The following is a 16891-nucleotide window of genomic DNA, read 5'->3' on the forward strand; positions in this document are numbered from 1 at the left end:
CAGCTTGGAGCTAGTGAGCTCAGGCCAGTGGCTAATGGCCAGCCGGCGGGTGCAGAGAACAGAAGGGAGGGGATAAGGTTGGGAGCCTCATAGGGCCTGCGGTCTGGTTGGGGGGGCTTCAAGGAGGAGGACGCCCCTGCGCCTACCCTGCTGACAGAATCTGTGGCATCAGTGTCCACTGAGTTCCACGTGCCTGAAGCGTGCAGAGCCAGCCTTTGGAATGGCCATGAAAGGCAGGGTGTCCTCCCTCTGCTAGACTCTGAATTCCTAGGTGAGGGACCCAGGGCAGAGAGGGTCAGGAGCCACCACCCCAAAGGCAGCTCCCCTGGTCCCAGGCCACCTGGAGGCCTGGCCGTCCCTCTTGGCCATCATCTCCTTTCGCCCCAATCTCCCCACGACATTCCTTTGGACTGAGGCCAGCCAGCCTCATTCCCTGTCACTCCCTCACAGACAGACGCCCTCTGAGGCAGGTGGCATCGCAAGTAGGGAAACTGAGGGTCACAGGCCAGCAAAAGAAGTGCAGGGTCCCGAACCTGGTTCTGTCCTCACACCTCCTGACTCCCAGGTCCTGCCCAGGTCTGATGAGTCAGAATGTCTCAGGGTGAGACCTAGGCACAGGCATTGTTCAAAGCTGCCCAAAACCCATGCCTGTCTGTGGGCAGACAGATAACATGATGGAAAACAAATTTATTTTTACAGGCCACAGATTTCCTCTAGGGGGCAACAGTCTTTGGAAAAAGACCTTCTAGAAGCATGTGGGAATAAAGGTAACAGCGGGACGTAGGGGGCCTGGGTCGGCAGGTACCAGTGACTCAGAAAGGGGGACAAAGTCTTCTGTAAGACTCAGGAGAGGAGAAGCCAGGAGGCTTGCCCCAGAGAAATTGGAGGATGGGAGAGACATCACCGAGAGGAGGGGAACCTGCCTTCAAAATGACAATTCCCTCACAGATGGGCTTTCTAAGAACCAGTCCCTGTTCTACAGGGAACCACCTGCACGGCTGGGCAGTGCAGCCTCCTCCACCTTCCTCGGCAAAGCTCCCCGCACCCCACAGACGCTTCCTGTGAGTGGCTGACAGCTGTACACAGGGGCTGGCTTGTATTCTGAGCCAGCAAGCTTGCAACTGAGGAGAACTGGCAGCAGCTCTGAGGTCCAGGACAGCAGGAGACACAGCCCCTGGGAGCTGCAATGCCTTTAGCCTTTAAGGAGGCTGGTGGCAGTGTGAGGGTTAGACATATTTTATCTAGATTTCAGCTCCTTTGCTGATGAAAACTAGAATTCAAAGGATACTGCCTTCGCATGAAATCCATCTTAGTCCACGAGCAAGCAGAGAAACGCCAGGGGTGTCCCCATCAGAGTCAGGCGCAGAAAGGGATACGCAAAGCCGCTGCTGTTACTTAACGTTACTCCAAAGGTTCTAGATGGCACAGATTGAAAATGAGCCTCCAGAATTACCATAGTCTACAGATAGTACAACTGTATACACAGAAAACCCAAGGGAATTCACAAAGATGTATTAGAATTAATGAGTTCAAAACAAAAAAATGAATGAGTTCAATCAAGCATCCTGATAAAAGATAATTATATAAAAATCAGTAGCCATCCTGCATACCAGTGATAGATGGAAAAGATTCAATTCACAATGGCAAAAAGAAAACAATCCTTGAAATGGCCGTGATTTAAAACAATAGGTGACCCATATAAAAAATGTGTAATATTTTTACTAAGCAACATCAAAGCAGAATTAAATCAATCGAAAAACACACCATGTTCCTGGTAAATACTACAAATTTTGTCCATTCCTCCTTTAATTGGTTTCTGAGTTTAATTTAATGTCAATCAAATTCACAAGGGATTTTTCTAACGTGACAAAACAATTCTAAAATTCAATTGAAAAAATAAACAGATGTGACGAGCCAAGAAAATTTTGCAAAAGAATAACAGCGAAATGGGGAGTATCCAGCCAGATGTTTCAAAGCAGCAGTATCCAACAGAAATGTAATAAGAATGTCACATGTAGCCATGTTAAAAAAAAAAAAGGTGAAATTAATTTCGGCAATATATTTTACTTAACCCAATACATCCAACCTATTATTATTTTAACCTGTAATCAATACTTTAAATTTATCAATTAGATATTTTATTTATTCTTTTTTTGGGTACTAAGTCTTTGAATTCTGGAGTATATTTTACACTCAAGAGCACCTCTCAGTGCAGACCAGCCACATCTCAAATAGCCAACAGCTTCAAGTGGCTTGTAGCTACCATAGTAGTGAACAGCACAGCTGTCAAGTAGCCAGTACTTTAGATATTAGAGCTTTAAAGCTCTTATAATGAATAGAATTCAGTACTGGTACAAGAAGAGGATGAAAGAAAAAAAGAATTTATCTGTGATATCAGACCTGAGGTTTCATTTGCAACTGACTGGAGACAGTATGTGGCATAATTCATTTAAAAAATACATACTCACAGCTCTTGAGCCAGTTTCTATCATACCTCCAGAAGCTCTGTGTCAATCAAACTGGCCACCGCTGAGCCTTAGACATACCTTGCGTGAAACATAAATACACCTTATTTGCCATGTGGTTCCAATCCCTGTCTTCAAAGGAGAAATATCCAGGTTCAAAGATGAATCTTTTTTTGTTGTCGTTTTTCTTGTTTGGCTGCGCCGTGTGTTAGTTGCGGCACGTGGGAACCTTGTTGCGGCACGTGGGATCCTCATTGCGGCACGCAGGATCCTTGTTGCGGCACGCAGGATCCTCTTTGTGGTGCGCGGGTTTAGTTGCCCCGCGGCATGTGGGATCTTAATTCCCCGACCAGGGATCGAACCCGCATCCCATCGGGAAAGTCCCTCAAAGATAAATCTTTGAATGTTCTGCTCACAGAGCTGGCAAGGGCTTGTCCCTCCAGTCTGAACAGCCCAGTCTCTGCCGCTGCCCTGCTTCCCCAGCATGGGAATTACGTGCCGGCTCTTAGGTCCTGAAATCACTTGTAACATCATCGTAATAATAAAACTATGTGTCTGGGACTCTAAGACACCCACATCTAAAGTCAGGATGAAATCAATGGGTCTTATCACTGCCAGCAGCTGGCAGCAGCCATGGGGTGGCTGGCATTGCCTGGCACACACCAACTCTGCCCCGGTGCCCGGTGTTTCGTACTGCCGTTACTTCGCTTGAGTTACTTGTAGGGTCAACATTTCTTGTGTTGAGACCCTTCCCACCCAAAATGTCTTCAAGAAGTCACACTGTGGTGTAAAAAATTACAGTGTATGCAGAAAGGCACGGAGACGACAGAGTGTGTAGCTTTGGCATCCGTGATAAGTGTCCCTGGAGGAAGGACTGTAACCTCATTCCTTTGCCAAAGAGAGGAAGACACCCAGAAGTGGACGAAGCCAGTCACACACTAAGTAAGCAAAGTGAGCAAGCCAGGAAAAACAGCCCACCACTCAGAGCAACTAGAGGCGGGGTGGCTGGTGCCTACACCTCACGGGACTACGGTTAAGGTGCAGTGGTGTGGTTTAGTTGGAAGTGTCCCCTCTTTCTTGTGGCGCCCTATAATTGATGGCACCTTAGATGCAATGAAACACAGAAACGGCCAACACTTCCCAAACCCGGAGCCTGGGCTAAGTGCACCCACCCTTCCAAAGCCCAGCGAGGTTGGCAATCCAAGGAACTGATGTTTGGCAGTGTCTGTGGCCCTTATCCAGGCTGCCCAGCTGCTCAGGGAAAAGCTGACCATGTGACATGGCAGCCTCCAGCCCACAATAAGTCCACTGCTCACCATGTTGAACACTGAAATGTAAAGGGCAGGGTAGGGCAGTGCAGAGCCTGCCTGAGTCTTGGTCCTGGACGCTAGGGTTTCCTCTGCCTTGGAGCAGAAGCTGTGTGCCCCTCTCCACAGGCCCTGGAGTAGACATGCAGTGTAACTGAAATTCACGGATCAGCCTGAGGAGCCGGCTCCAGGCTCCGTAATAACTGCTCCATATTAATGGCAGCACAGCAGACCCAATGGACAGCTGATATTTAATGTGAAACATACGCAGCAGAGTGAGAGGCTCCTACCTGGGCCCTCCCATTCCAGGATGCCTGCCACTGTGGGGAGGGGGGGCTCAAGGCGGCACCAAGATTCAGGGGGCTGGAGTCGTCCCCTAAGTATCTCCATCCCACCTCAGTCCCCTCCCCTGCAAGAAACCCCTGCCAAGAACATACATGACCACACATGCACACTCACACCCGAGTACACACACTCGCACACGTGCTTACTTAAATGCACACAGGCACACGCACAGATACCCACACACACTCACACGCACACACATCATACTCATACAGATAGGCATACACATGCACACATTTCCACATACCTATACACACACATCCCACGTATAGGAACATGCACACACATTCACATACACCAGCAGCCTGCTGTGTTCTGGCAGCAACACAAAACCCCCCAGCCTGCCCAAGTGCAGGAGGGCAGTAGGGGTAAGCAAGGACACATCTGCCTGCCAGTACAGACCCATGGTCCCAAGAGAGGCCCCATGCATACTTGACCCTACAGATCTCAGAGACCAGAATGAGGAGGCCCAGGCCACAGCTCAGGCCACCACACAGCAAAGCCATCCTCTATGCTGAGTAGACACACCAGGCCATGGTGCGGGGGGCGGGCGGCATCCCTGTGGCTCAGAGCAGATAAGCCCTTCGATGACTCCTCTACTCATGCAGGTTGTGGCGTTTGTGGTCCTCACAGCAGGCCTGGGTGAAGACCCAGCTTTCCCCCGCCTCCCAGCTGATGCTGGGTCACTCCTCACTCACTAAGTGCTGGGGATATGGGGGGATAGGCAGTCAAGGCTGGCCATCAGGCAGGGGAAACCTGAAACCTGCCAACACCTGAAGGAGCAGCATCCTTACACTCGGGAACCAATGCCATAAACACACAACCAGGCAGTGGAGTCAGGGCAGGGATGGCAATGTGACAGAAGATGGTCCAAAAAGAGCTGGCCTCCTTGGGCTGAGGCTCAGAGATCGGTGACCAACTATGCTGGCCTTCATGAGGGGTCTAGTCAGGCTTCACTATGCTCCTGCACTATGCATTGCTGGGCCACAGTGATTGGCTATGGAAAGGTCCCATGACCTAAGCCTGTCCATTCAGAGTGAAGTCAGAACTGTGGCAGGAACCTCCAAAAAGTAGTCTGTTTCCCTTTTGCACCTGGTTATACCTGGGAAGTGTGAGGGGTGTGGGTGCAACTACAGCCAATGGTCCACCAAGGAACAGAGTCACACTGGGGAGAGGGAGCTGGGCGAGCAGGGGCACCACTCCACCCCTGAATTACCTACCCAATCCCACCAGTCCTCAGATGCCTTTTGTGTGTGTGTGGTAAAATACATACAACAGGGACTTCCCTGGCGGTGCAGTGGATAAGACTCCGTGTTTCCAATGAAGGGGGCCCGGGTTCAATCCCTGGTCAGGGAACTAGATCCCACAGGCATGCCGCAACTAAGAGTTTGCATGCCACAACTAAGGAGCCAACAAGCCACAACTAAGGAGCCTACCTGTCACAACTAAGGAGTCACGTACTACAACTAAGGAGCCAGTGAGCCACAACTAAGGAGCCCACGAGCCGCAACTAAAACCCGGCACAACCAAATAAATAAATATTAAAAATAAAATAAAAAGCGTATAACATAAAATTTACCATCTTAACCACTTTTAAGTGTACAATTCACTGGTATTAAATATATTCATAATGTTGTGCAACGATCACCACCATCCATCTCCAGAACTCTTTCCTTCTTGTAAAACTGAAGTTCTGTACCCACGAAACAACAACGCCCCATCTCCTTCCTTCAGCCCCTGACAACCTCCACTCTACCCCCTGTCTCTAAGATTTGGACAACTGTAAGTGCCTTCAGATGCCACACTTGCTGAAGCCTGCTGAGTCTGGGTTTCAGACCACAGACATGCCTACACCATTCTGAGGGGCCACCATGAGGTGGGCAGGGGCAGTGGGCTGCTGCTCTGCCATCCCTAGCACAAACTCCTGACAAGCCAGCCTCCACCATGGCAGCCACAGGTCAGTGCACATCCCTCCCCAGTCCCAGCAGGGAAGAGTCCCTGGGAAGCCGCTTCCCTCCCGCCAAATGGCACTCAGTGAGAAGTGGTGAGGAGGCCAGACAGGAGGTTGTGGATGCCCCAGAAGAGGGCATGGGGTAGCTGTGATGAAGTAAGGCTGGGTTCTCAGCAAGTTCTCGAAGACAGCCCCTGCCTGCAGGGAGCCCAGGCCCATGTAATGATCCTGCTGCCAGCATAGCTCTCAACATTTCCACATATGCCTCTGGAGGCCCGGTCAGGGGACCTCAGAGCTCACTGGATTCACACTGCATTCATTTGCCCACGTGATATCAACAGACTCAGAAATGCAGCTTCTCTGAAGAAACATTCGTAGGTCCGGCAGCAAGGAGCCCATGCTCCTGAGGGCCAACAATCTATCAAGGGAGGCAGGGCATAGACTAGCCAGGGTCCCCACCTCTCCATCAGCCCGATCCCCTCAACTGGTCCCCATTTGGCCCCTAAGAAACCCAGAGTTGCCCTAGAAGGGTCTCAGAAATAATTGATCCAGCCTCACTTGTCACTGGACAAACCGAGGCTCATGGTGGGAGTATTTGCCCAGAGTTGCATGATGACCTGCCAGAGCCCAGTCCAAGGTCTCTTCACCACCTCTAACCCTCCTCCAAACAGGCCCAGAGGGGCTTCCCTCCTTACTTAGTTTCATTTAGACCACGGGTTTTGAACTCACGTTTCATGAACCCCAAAGTGGGGGCAAGAAAACTGTGCAAAACCACACGTGTGCACAAGTGCTTTACTGTGGGAAAGGAAGCAGAGCTTTTGGCTGTTCTCCAAGGGGGCCTACCCCACTGAGTGTGGACATTCTGGGGTCTGCAGCAAAGCATACAAGGAGAGGTGGGCCATCCCTGAGCATGGAGCACAGGGTCTTAGGGGGCAAGGAACTTCACGGGGTTCCAGCCCCCACTCCCCAGGCACACTCATTTCATGGCCCCTAGCTGAGCTCCACCCAGGTGCAGCTGGGCCCTGTGGGCCCAGGTACAAGTTGCTCATAGTACAAGTTACCGAAGAAGCATGGGGTACAACGTGGCATGTGAATGTCCAGGACAGCTTCCTGGATGAAGTGCCATTTAGCTGAGACCTACAGAGTGAGCCAGGTAAAGAGGGAGGGATAAGAGTGGTCCAGGCGAGGGCACAGCCTGTGCAAAGACCCTAGGATGGGAGTGTCCAGTGGTGGAGAAACTGAAAGCTTGATGTGACTGGAGCACAGGCATGAGGTGGGACACAGTGACAGAGGAGGCTGAAGGCTACTGGGTCATGTCGTGAAAGGCCTTGTATGTCAGGCCAGTGGTTTTGAATTTTTTTTTCTGGGTTTGGATTTTTTTTAAGGGCAATAAGAACCACTTAAGACCACCACTTAAGAAAGACTTAAGACCACCACTTAAGAAAGGTCTTAAGCAAAGGAGTGACATGATTGAATGTGTGGTTTACAAAAATCAGTCTGGCAGCTGTGGTGGGAAAGAGTTGCTCCAATTTGGAGTGGCTAAGGATCACACGGGCAGAAGTCGGGGCTTGGAGTTAAGTGTGGTGGAAAGATGGGAACTGGGACGATGTCCGGAGATGTCTAGGACGATGACTGGCTGGATGTGGCAGTCATGGAGTGGGAGGGGAAGGGCGATCCTGGGATTCCTGCCCAAGTGAAGGGTGAGGTCTGGAAGAGAGTAGAGAGACCTGTGTTCCATTTCAGAAGCATGGGGTCGCTCAGGGAAAGAGCCCCCAAGGCAGCTGGGCAGGCAAGTCTGGAGCACAGAAAGAGATTCGGGCCAGATGCAGGGCTTGAAGTCTGGGTGGAGAGTGGCAGCCCAGCACACTGGTCCTTCCTCTTGCTTTTATGATAAAACCCCAATCCATTCCAGAGTTTGGGGATCTGACCCTCACTCTCAACCCCAAAGAGGGGCAAGAGACTGGCCAGGCCCACATCATAGTGATTGATTTAAAGGTGGGCCTATAACCTAAGTAGGACCCAACAGAACCCTCTCCAGGACTCTAGCAAGAACCATCCAAAAAGGAGTGCTCTCCATTTCCAAGACATTGCTACCGTGGAAGACAAGTTAGGCCAGGAGCTGCTGGTGGACCCCACATGGGGAGAGCCATCCTGAGATGAACACAGACACTGACAGAGCTGAAAGGCGGAAAGCATGTTCTAAAAGCAGCCTTGAATCTGCTAGATCCAGCCACGCCTGAAGCTGGAACTCCTTAGGACCCCAAGGATAACTGGGCCCGTGACATCCCTTGTTTGTTTCATCCAAGTTGGTTTTCTGCCACTTAAACTGAATGAGTCTTAAACAGCAAGGAGAATAATAAGCCATGGAGGAGGCTGAGACCACCCTGGGCAGCTGTGTAGATTGCCAAGAACAGGGGCCAAGCAGGTACCTCTGCTCCTCTGACCTGAGCAGCCCCAACACCCAGGGAACCCGGACATTCCCGCAGCCCCTCTTTGGTGTTCCTGAGACCTTCTCATTGCCCTCCAGGCAGTGCCAAGGCAAGGTGAAAGGTAGGAAGACCCTACAAAGGGCAGTTGCAAGTCCCACATACCTCTCATCCCCAGCCCTGCAGCTCAAGCCTGCTGCACCTGCCCTCCACATTCCAGCACCTGAACCAGCTGGAGCCCAGTGCGTGGCCTAAAAGATAGCAGACTTTTTAGGAGAAATGAAACTCAATTAATTCAGTCCCTTAGTCCAGGAAATGACTTCTCTCTGTGGCCCTTAGTGAATTTTAATGCCCATCAAGACTATACAGAGCAGGTGCCTGGCCAGGATGGCAGCCCAGCAGGGGAGCGCCAGCCCACAAGGCAGCAACCCTTGAGCATGCCTCACAGAGTCACTGCCCAGCCCATGGACTCTTCCACCAATGGCCTTGCCAACCAGAAGCATCAGGCCAGAGAGGTCCCCTGAGCTGCACTGCATGAAGGAGACAGAGGTATGGCTGGGTGCTTCCATCCTACTGGAGTCCCCACTGCCATCACCTAGCCATGAGGACTCAGGCCACCTGAAAGGAGCTGCAGCCCAGAGCAAGTCAGCGCCAAGTCACCAAGCCACTTGGCCACCAGACCCGCTCTCAGCTCCCACTCAATGACACTGACAACAGTCAATGCCGCTGACTGAGAAGGTCTCCAGGAGTTGACTAGAAATGTTTTAAAGAAATGCATTTCTTCATTTTTATTCTTTTTGTTGGTGTGCAAAAAATGCAATAACATGTAGTGAGCTGGGCTTGGAACCAAACAGACATGCGTTTACATACAGACTGCAAAACTTGAAGTAAGCTATCTCGGTTTATTCATCTGTAAAATGGGGATAATATCAGCATACACCATAGGGTGTTGTGAGGATTAATCAAGGTAATACAGCATAAGGTGCTCAGAAGAAAGCCTGGCACATAATAAGGGCACAGTGAACTGTGACATTGTGTTATTGCTTTTTATGTCAACAGGCTTCTCATTGGGTTTTTAATGAGCATGTAAGAATGATGTGAAATTAGTACACCTATCACGTGGCCTGAGAGGTACTAGAAAACTCTTCCATAGCAATGAGATATACAAGAATCCTTTGTTAAGCATTACTTTCTCACCCATTGTGAAAAGGCAAATGTTAACCTTTCCCTGTGAATATGATGAACAATACCTGTCTAGTGACCGTAAAAGAACCTGGAAACTACACCTACCAACCTCTCTGGAAATAAAGTATATGGTATGTCTTATGAAGCATGTGGCATTTCCTGAATCTGTACGTCTACCTGACTCTAGTAGAATTTTCACCTTGGCACACCCAGGTTCCAACCTCATATCATTATAGGGAGCAGAACCCCTTGCACTCTCCATCCATGGGGTTCTGCAAACCTCATGTCCTGATTCTCATGGGAGCATCTGGCCCCAGCCTGAAGAGAGTGCTACCCAGGACTCAGCTGGAATTATCAGAAAAAGATGTCAGCCAGCCCCGGTGGGGCCCCTTGACTTACCACAGAAGGACTCCACCTGAGAACAAAGCCAACACATAAGAAGGCAGAGGCAAGAGACAGCAAGAGTCCTAATGACAGGAGCACCTGGATCCAGCCATGCCTAAAGACTGACCATTATGTGAGTTGCTAACTGCCCATTTCTGTTTAAACTAATTTGACTTGAGTTTTCCTTCGCTTGTGACTGAAAGGATGCTGACCCTAAGAATCCCCTCGTGCTGAATAGATTAGGAGACTCCGGTCCACAGAAAACAAAGCTACTACTGCCTTCCTTTAAGGCAGAGAAACAAATTCGGGACCAAGCAAGTATATGAGCAAATGTGTGTCCCAGGCCAGGAGCAGGACGATAGGCCTGAAAGGGCCTATGGCTCTTGGGAGAGGCTTGTCCCACCTAAGCATCTAAACTTAAGCTGTAAGACCACAGCTGCCTGCTGTGACCCTGCTCCATGGTTTCTCCACACGTCTTCCAGGAAGGCTAGTTCCACACGTTCTGCAAAAAAGGTGTTGATGGTCCCATCTGCATGGGAAGTACTGCATTACATGGAGTTCAAGAGGTTTCTTTATTACAGAACTTCTCAGAGAACCCAGTGGGCCTCCTTAAATCTCCCAGGCTGAAAGCAAAGGTGCAGCGTTTCCCACACCAGTTGTCCACTGAACCGCATTTGCCCAGAGAAACTTGTGGTGTAATCCCGTAGTACTCCTTTGCAGCAATAGGGGTGTAGCGCTTTGCTTCTCAAAGGGCAGTCCCAAAGCCCAGGAGCACAAGCCTGGTAGCTTATTAAAAATGCAGAACCTTGAACCCCACCCCAGACATACAGACTCAGAATCTGAATTTTAACAAGATCCTTAGGGATCTGCACACACTGCAGCCTGACACACCTGCTTCAGTGTGTTTCACTATCTATGAAGGAACAGTAGGGCTGCAGAGGAAGGGGCACTGTGTGGCATGGCTGCTGGGAGGATGAGATGCATGTAGCCTTGTAATGACTATTGAGAGGGAGTGCCTAGGGATTGCAGCTTCTATTACTACACCTCAGGTGCTTCTACCCACCCAGACTTGGGAGCACCATGGCAGAAGGGGCTGGACAGAACCAGGCCAGACTCCTGCCACCACAGGCTGTGTGGCCTTGGGCAAGTCACTCAACCTCCCAGAACCTCAGCTGCCCATCTGTAAACCAGGGATGAAGAATCCTCCCCCACAGGGTCTCTGTGGACCAGAAACATGATGTTTAAACCCCGGGCCCTTAGCAAGTGGGCCTATCACTGATGCAACAGAGGAACTTAACGGGCTAAGGAATTAAGTGGTATAAGATCAGAACAGACACACACATGCGAAAAAGAAAGAAGGAAAAAGAGAAGAAGAACTAATGATGCTGCCCCACTATCTCAAGGCCAGTTTTCACTGACAACGTTCAAGGCCACTCAGGTAGACGCCAGTCCCTCTTCCAACTCCAGTCTTCTCTCCAGCTGTGTCTTGCACTTCTGCCAGTGTGTGTCCAGTACATGTGACATCTCACTGCACCTGTTCTGACCAAGCCGATACACACCTGGTACTTCTCTGCATATGCTCTTCTCTATGTGCATTTGCCCCCGGCAACTCATTCTTCAAATAGCCGCCAGGAGCACGTTTTCCAAGCCCTGACCAGAGTGGGCCCCAGCCCATCAGCTGAGCATGTGTGCCCCAGGTGGGCACCAGGCCAGCTACGTCTCTGACCAGCACAGTGGACAATGGCGCTTGGAGGTGCTGGCTGAACAAACAAATCACAGAATGAATGATGCATGTACAAAGCCTCCCTGAAATGCTCTCCATCAAGTATTACTTAGCACACAGGAGTTGGCCCAGCAACAGACTACCTCCATGTCAACTCCCCCACCCCAGCCCAGGCCACCCCCCGAGCCCCCAGCACTAATTTCCTTTTATTTAGGAAGTTCACCTCCAGTGTAAAATGAGACACACGTATGAGGTCCAGGGCAGCCTCAGAGGCAACAAGGATATAAAGGGCTGCACCGTGTTAACCCAACTCCTCCAAGGACATTTATAGTTGTTTGCAGTACACCCAGGTTCTAACTAAATCCAGCCAAAGGCAGTGATTTTCCGAAGCAACAAGTGACATTTCCTGTGTCTCCATAAAAAGAACGCCAGCGGTTGTGGGGCTCTGTGTAATTGCTGGCTCTGCAGCCTGCAGGGCGAGACGGAGGACAGGGGGCTTAGGGGCCAGCAGGACTGGGAGAGAGGCCATTTGCTCAGAGTAGGAGTCCCCTGAGCAGCAATTAGAGCGGAACCCATGGTGGGCGGCTTCAGATGTCTGGCCAGCACAGCCAGCCTGACCACCACCCACCCAATCCAAAATAGAAAACTGCAGTGGCTTCTGCCACGTGCCAGGCCTCAGGGTGGCCGGACGGAGCACCGCCAATGTCAGCCTCCTCCCTGAGCATTGATCCAGGCTTCCTCCGAGGACCCCTTATGCCAGGCCATGGTCCCCCTAGGCCCTCAGAAGCAGGAGAACTTCCCAGGGCTCTAGTCACATTAAGGGCCCAGGCAGTCCCAAAAGGGACCCACTCCCCAGCCTCTCCTGTCCTTCAGGGCCTTCCCATGGGCACCAGAGCCTGCATTTCCAAATGATCCCCTTGGCTCAAAATAGAGAGAGAAAACCAACTTTTCAAATAACCAGCTGAAGTCCAACAGGAAACCACAGCATAAAAATCAGTGGTTCCCGGTCAGCCAGGGGGCAGAGGGATAACTGGGTATTTCAGCACCACTGCCTAGTCCCTAGGCTGGCACCACTTGCACACACAGAAACGAGAAGACCAACTGCCAGCACACATGCCCCCACACAAATGTCACACATGCCACAATGCACAGCAACACACACGGACACACAAATGAACAGAAACCCACAGATACACACATGGACAAGACACAATGGCACATTCACATGTTCACACAAGTACACAGGTACTCAGATACTAGTACCCATTCCAAAACACATGTGCAGACGCACGCACTCACAGAGATATACACACACCTGGATGCAAGATGAAGACCTGTGCCTGCAGGCATAAGGGAGATCACACTTTGCTACTTGATAAGTGCTTTGGAAATGTGGCCTTCCCTCTGCATAAATCACCCTCTCTGTCCAATTGAAACAACTTGCCTTACAGCCAACCCCTTCAGTCTGTACCCAGTGGTCCCTAAGCACAAGGGTGCAGAGAAGGTCCTCAGTACAGGCCTTGCCCTCCCAGGGGGCTCCCAGATAAACAGCTTCCAAAGCCCAGGAGAGGGCAATGGACAGAAAGAAGGGAGAGAAGTGCGTACTCACCAGCCCGTCGCAGTTGCTGAGCGCCACAGAGGAGGCTTCAGCCAGGCCGGCCACGTCTCCGACGTAGAGGCAGGTCCCAAGCAGGGGCTCCACGCGGGTGACGCCCGACTCGCTCTGCCACTCCACCGTGGCCCCGGGCGCCACGAGGCGGGCATTGGGCCGCAGCCGCAGGTGCAGGTCTCGGCCGAAGACCGTGACGTTGTAGAAGAGGCGGCCGCCAGGGTCCTCCTCGCTGCCTCCAGAGAAACCCGGGATCTGGACAGGGGCGGCCCTGCGGGCCCGTACCCCAGCCTGCGCCGTCGCCGCCGACACCACGTGGGACACCAAGAGGCCCTGAGCGTCAGTGCGCACCGGCACCGCCAGGATGCGCTCCGCTCCGTGCCCCTGGGGCCAGCCTGCAATGGGAAGGGACGTTAGACCAGTCGAGACCTGGGAACCCCAGGGCCCCGCCACCGAGTCCAGCATCCTCACAAACCCCTCCCCCACTGCGAAGGGAAGGGCATTCCGCTAGGCAACCCCCAGAAACTAGCCTTCTTCCAACCGGGAAGGGGCATTAACAGGGCCGCCACTCCCGACCCCCGCCAACCCCGGGCCGACCCCCTCTAGAACCCGCCCAGCCAAGAGCTCTGCACCCTGCCCCGTTCCGGGTTGGGGCTCCGCGGCTCCTCGCAGTTCCCCAAGGGACGGCCCGGTCAGAGCATCCTCCGCCCCTTGAACCTACCGTCCTCGGCAGTACGTGGGGCTGCTCCGAAGCCATTCCCGGCTGGCCCCCTACCCGTATGCCTCTACCCCTTCAGCAGTCCCCGCCGCCCGACTGCCCTCACCGCTCGCCTCCGGAGCGGCGAGGACTCGGCTCCCCCGGGCACTAGTGGCCTGTCCTCCGTGTACAGCTCCGGGTTAGCCCGCTGCCGGCCCCCCTCCCCGCGTGCCCGAGGGCAGGGAGGGTGAAGGAGGGTCCCTCAGATCTTCGAGGATCCCCTCCGGGTCGCCCCAACCAATCCTCAGGGCCCAAGGCGGCGCGCTCCTCACCCGACTCCTCCCGAGCGTTCCCGGACGCGAGCCGGGGCGCAGCCTCTCCCTGGCTCCCCCGGACACGCTGGGGCTGGCGCTGCGCTCTCCGCCGCGGGGCTTTCCCGGCCCTCCGTCTCCACGCTCCGCGTCCCGGGAGCAGCGAGCGCTCCGAGGCTCCCCGCAGCCCGAGACGCCCAGGTGCGCCGCAGGGCGCCCCCTGCGCGACCAACCCGGCCCCGAAGTTGGCCAACTTGGCCCCGGGCGGGGCGCGCGGAGTTTGCCCAAGTCAGGCTGGACGACGCCTGGGGAGGGGGCGGTGGGGCACGCAGGGCGGGGAGGAGCCCGGCCGACTGGGGTCGCGAGGCGTGAGGGCCGCGCCGCACCTACCTGGGGGGTCGGCGGCGGCGGCGAGCCGGGCGTCCGCGGGCAGCGGCGGTAGCAGGAGCGGCAGCAGTAGCAGCAGCAGCAGCGCGGGGCAGAGCAGGCGGCGAGCGGCTCCCGCCGGCGGATCCATGGCAGCCGGACCGCAGCCGGGGCCCCGCACTCGCAGCCGGCGCGAAAGTTCCCCGCGCGCCGCCCAGCCCACATCTGGGGGCAGCTGGAGCCGCCCGCAGCTGCAGCACCGCAGGGCGCGGGGCGGAGGAGGCAAGGCGCGGAGAAGAGGGCGGGGGAGAGCGGAGGGAGGCGGGGAGAGGGAAGGAGCGAGAGAGAGAGGGAGGCGGGAGGGAGGGAGAAGGCGAGAGAGGGGGAGGGCGGGGACGGCGGGCGCCTCAGCCTGCGGTGACCCGGCGCTTCTTGGCGCGGCCGCCGCTGCCGCCGCCGCCACCGCCACCGCCGCCACCGCCGCCGCCACCGCCCGCTCCCCTCCTCGCGCCGTCGCCGCCGCGGTTCCCGGCTCGTAACGAAGCAGAGACACCCCGAGGCGGCGGCGTAAAAGCGCCGCGGGCCGGGTCGGGAGAGCCCCGCTGCTGGCCACCCTCTGCGGCGCCCCGCGCACTCGTGGCGCGAAACCTCGGAGGAGCTAAAGCCCGCCCGAGCATCCCCACCCAAAGAGTCCTCGGAGCACCCGGGTCTCAACCGTCAGCCCTGGGGCGCGAGGGGCCGCCTCTCCCTCTCTGTGCGCCCTGGGGCAGGATAGGGAGCAGAGCTGGGAAGGGGTGGGGAGGCCTGATTACTGGTCCATGGGGCTGAGCCAGGCTTTTTGACCAGTTAGAGACCCCAGAGGCTGAAAAACAGTTTTACCAGGAGGGTGCATGCACCACAAGAGCCACCCCAAAGATCAACTTTTACCCTTAGAGAGAGAGGCAAGTTTCCCTCAGTCTCCAGCTCCTCTTTGCCTGAAGTCCCTCTCCCCCTCCATCTGCCTCCCCAACCCTCCATTGCAGCCTCTGAGCACAGTCTCCTCCACCTAGACCTGGGCTCCACCTGCTAGAGCTCAGTCAGGTTGCCTCCCTCACCTGTCCTGAATCCCACATGGGAGTCTAGATGCCTGGTCTTTGCACACCCCCAGGTTCTGCCTGAAATAGCCTCTCTACACTGCCCACCTTTCCCAACTCAGCATCCAAGGCATCCCTCTCCATCCTGGAGCCAGTTTGCTGTCAAAGCCCATTCCCAGCTGGACTCCTCTCCAGCACAATCCTCATTGCCTGTCCTACCAAGTCTGCTGTCCTCCAGCACAATGACCTTCCCTCCCCTTGGGAACCCACTCCCAAGCATGTGTCTGTGGGAACACCTCTGCTATGTGACCCCAGACTTCTGCCTCACTTCCCTGGAGGGTGGACACCTGTCCTTTTGGATTTTCTCATTCACCCTGCCCCAGGCCTGTGTGGCCAGTGCTTTGGGGCTGGCCTTGGTCAGGCAGGGCCTGATGACTCAGGTCCCTCCCTGCCCACAAGAAGGGCCCAGTCTTATGGGTAAAACACATGACTTACACAACTTGCTCTAGCTGTGATTTCATATTCTCAGTTCCATCATTTTCAGGACCCATCATTTTCAGAGGGCACTGAAGCTTGATGGCCATCTTCACCTGGAAGCTTTCCTCTGTGACACCTGAGGGTGCCCAAACAGGATCCAGCCCCCAGGCATGGTAAACATCTGTTGTCAGTGTTAAAAATGGTAACATTTCACCTAAGAATTTAGACTTCTGACTTCTTTTGAGAAATTGGAAAGTGTGACCACACTGGGCCTGCATTTCTGCTTATCAGCCATTAAGTGGGGCAAATGCCCTGCAGGTTGCTGTAGGTTCCCTTCCCTTACCCCCAGCAGGCATCCACTTTTGTAACCTCTGATGGTTCCAGAGAAAGTGGATGGTGATCAGTGTATGGGAAGAGAGATGACTCCAGAGCCAGGTATCCTGGAGGACTTCCCATAAGAAGTGGCATGGGTCGAACCCTGAAGGCTGAGGAAGCCAGGCAGCCCAGAGCTGGGTCCAGCTAGGTGCTGTCTTGGAATCCACGACACTTCCACTCATTCCCCCTGTGGCTGT

General features: G+C 54.0%; 1 protein-coding gene across 1 annotated transcript in view; it reads right to left on the reverse strand.

Moving 5' to 3' along the window:
- Positions 1 to 14969, reverse strand: part of ADAMTS2 (ADAM metallopeptidase with thrombospondin type 1 motif 2) — a 252663-nt gene extending 237694 nt beyond the window's left edge. The window contains exons 1-2 of the mRNA XM_032628799.1: positions 14794 to 14969; positions 13396 to 13790 (exon numbers count right to left, since the gene is read on the reverse strand). Of these exons, the coding sequence (XP_032484690.1) occupies positions 13396 to 13790; positions 14794 to 14920 (522 nt within the window). The 5' untranslated portion in view covers positions 14921 to 14969. The remainder of the gene's footprint in view (positions 1 to 13395; positions 13791 to 14793) is intronic.
- Between the last annotated feature and the right edge of the window lie 1922 nt (positions 14970 to 16891).

Source organism: Phocoena sinus, chromosome 3, assembly GCF_008692025.1.
Source record: "Phocoena sinus isolate mPhoSin1 chromosome 3, mPhoSin1.pri, whole genome shotgun sequence".
In the NCBI taxonomy this organism is placed as follows: domain Eukaryota; kingdom Metazoa; phylum Chordata; class Mammalia; order Artiodactyla; family Phocoenidae; genus Phocoena; species Phocoena sinus.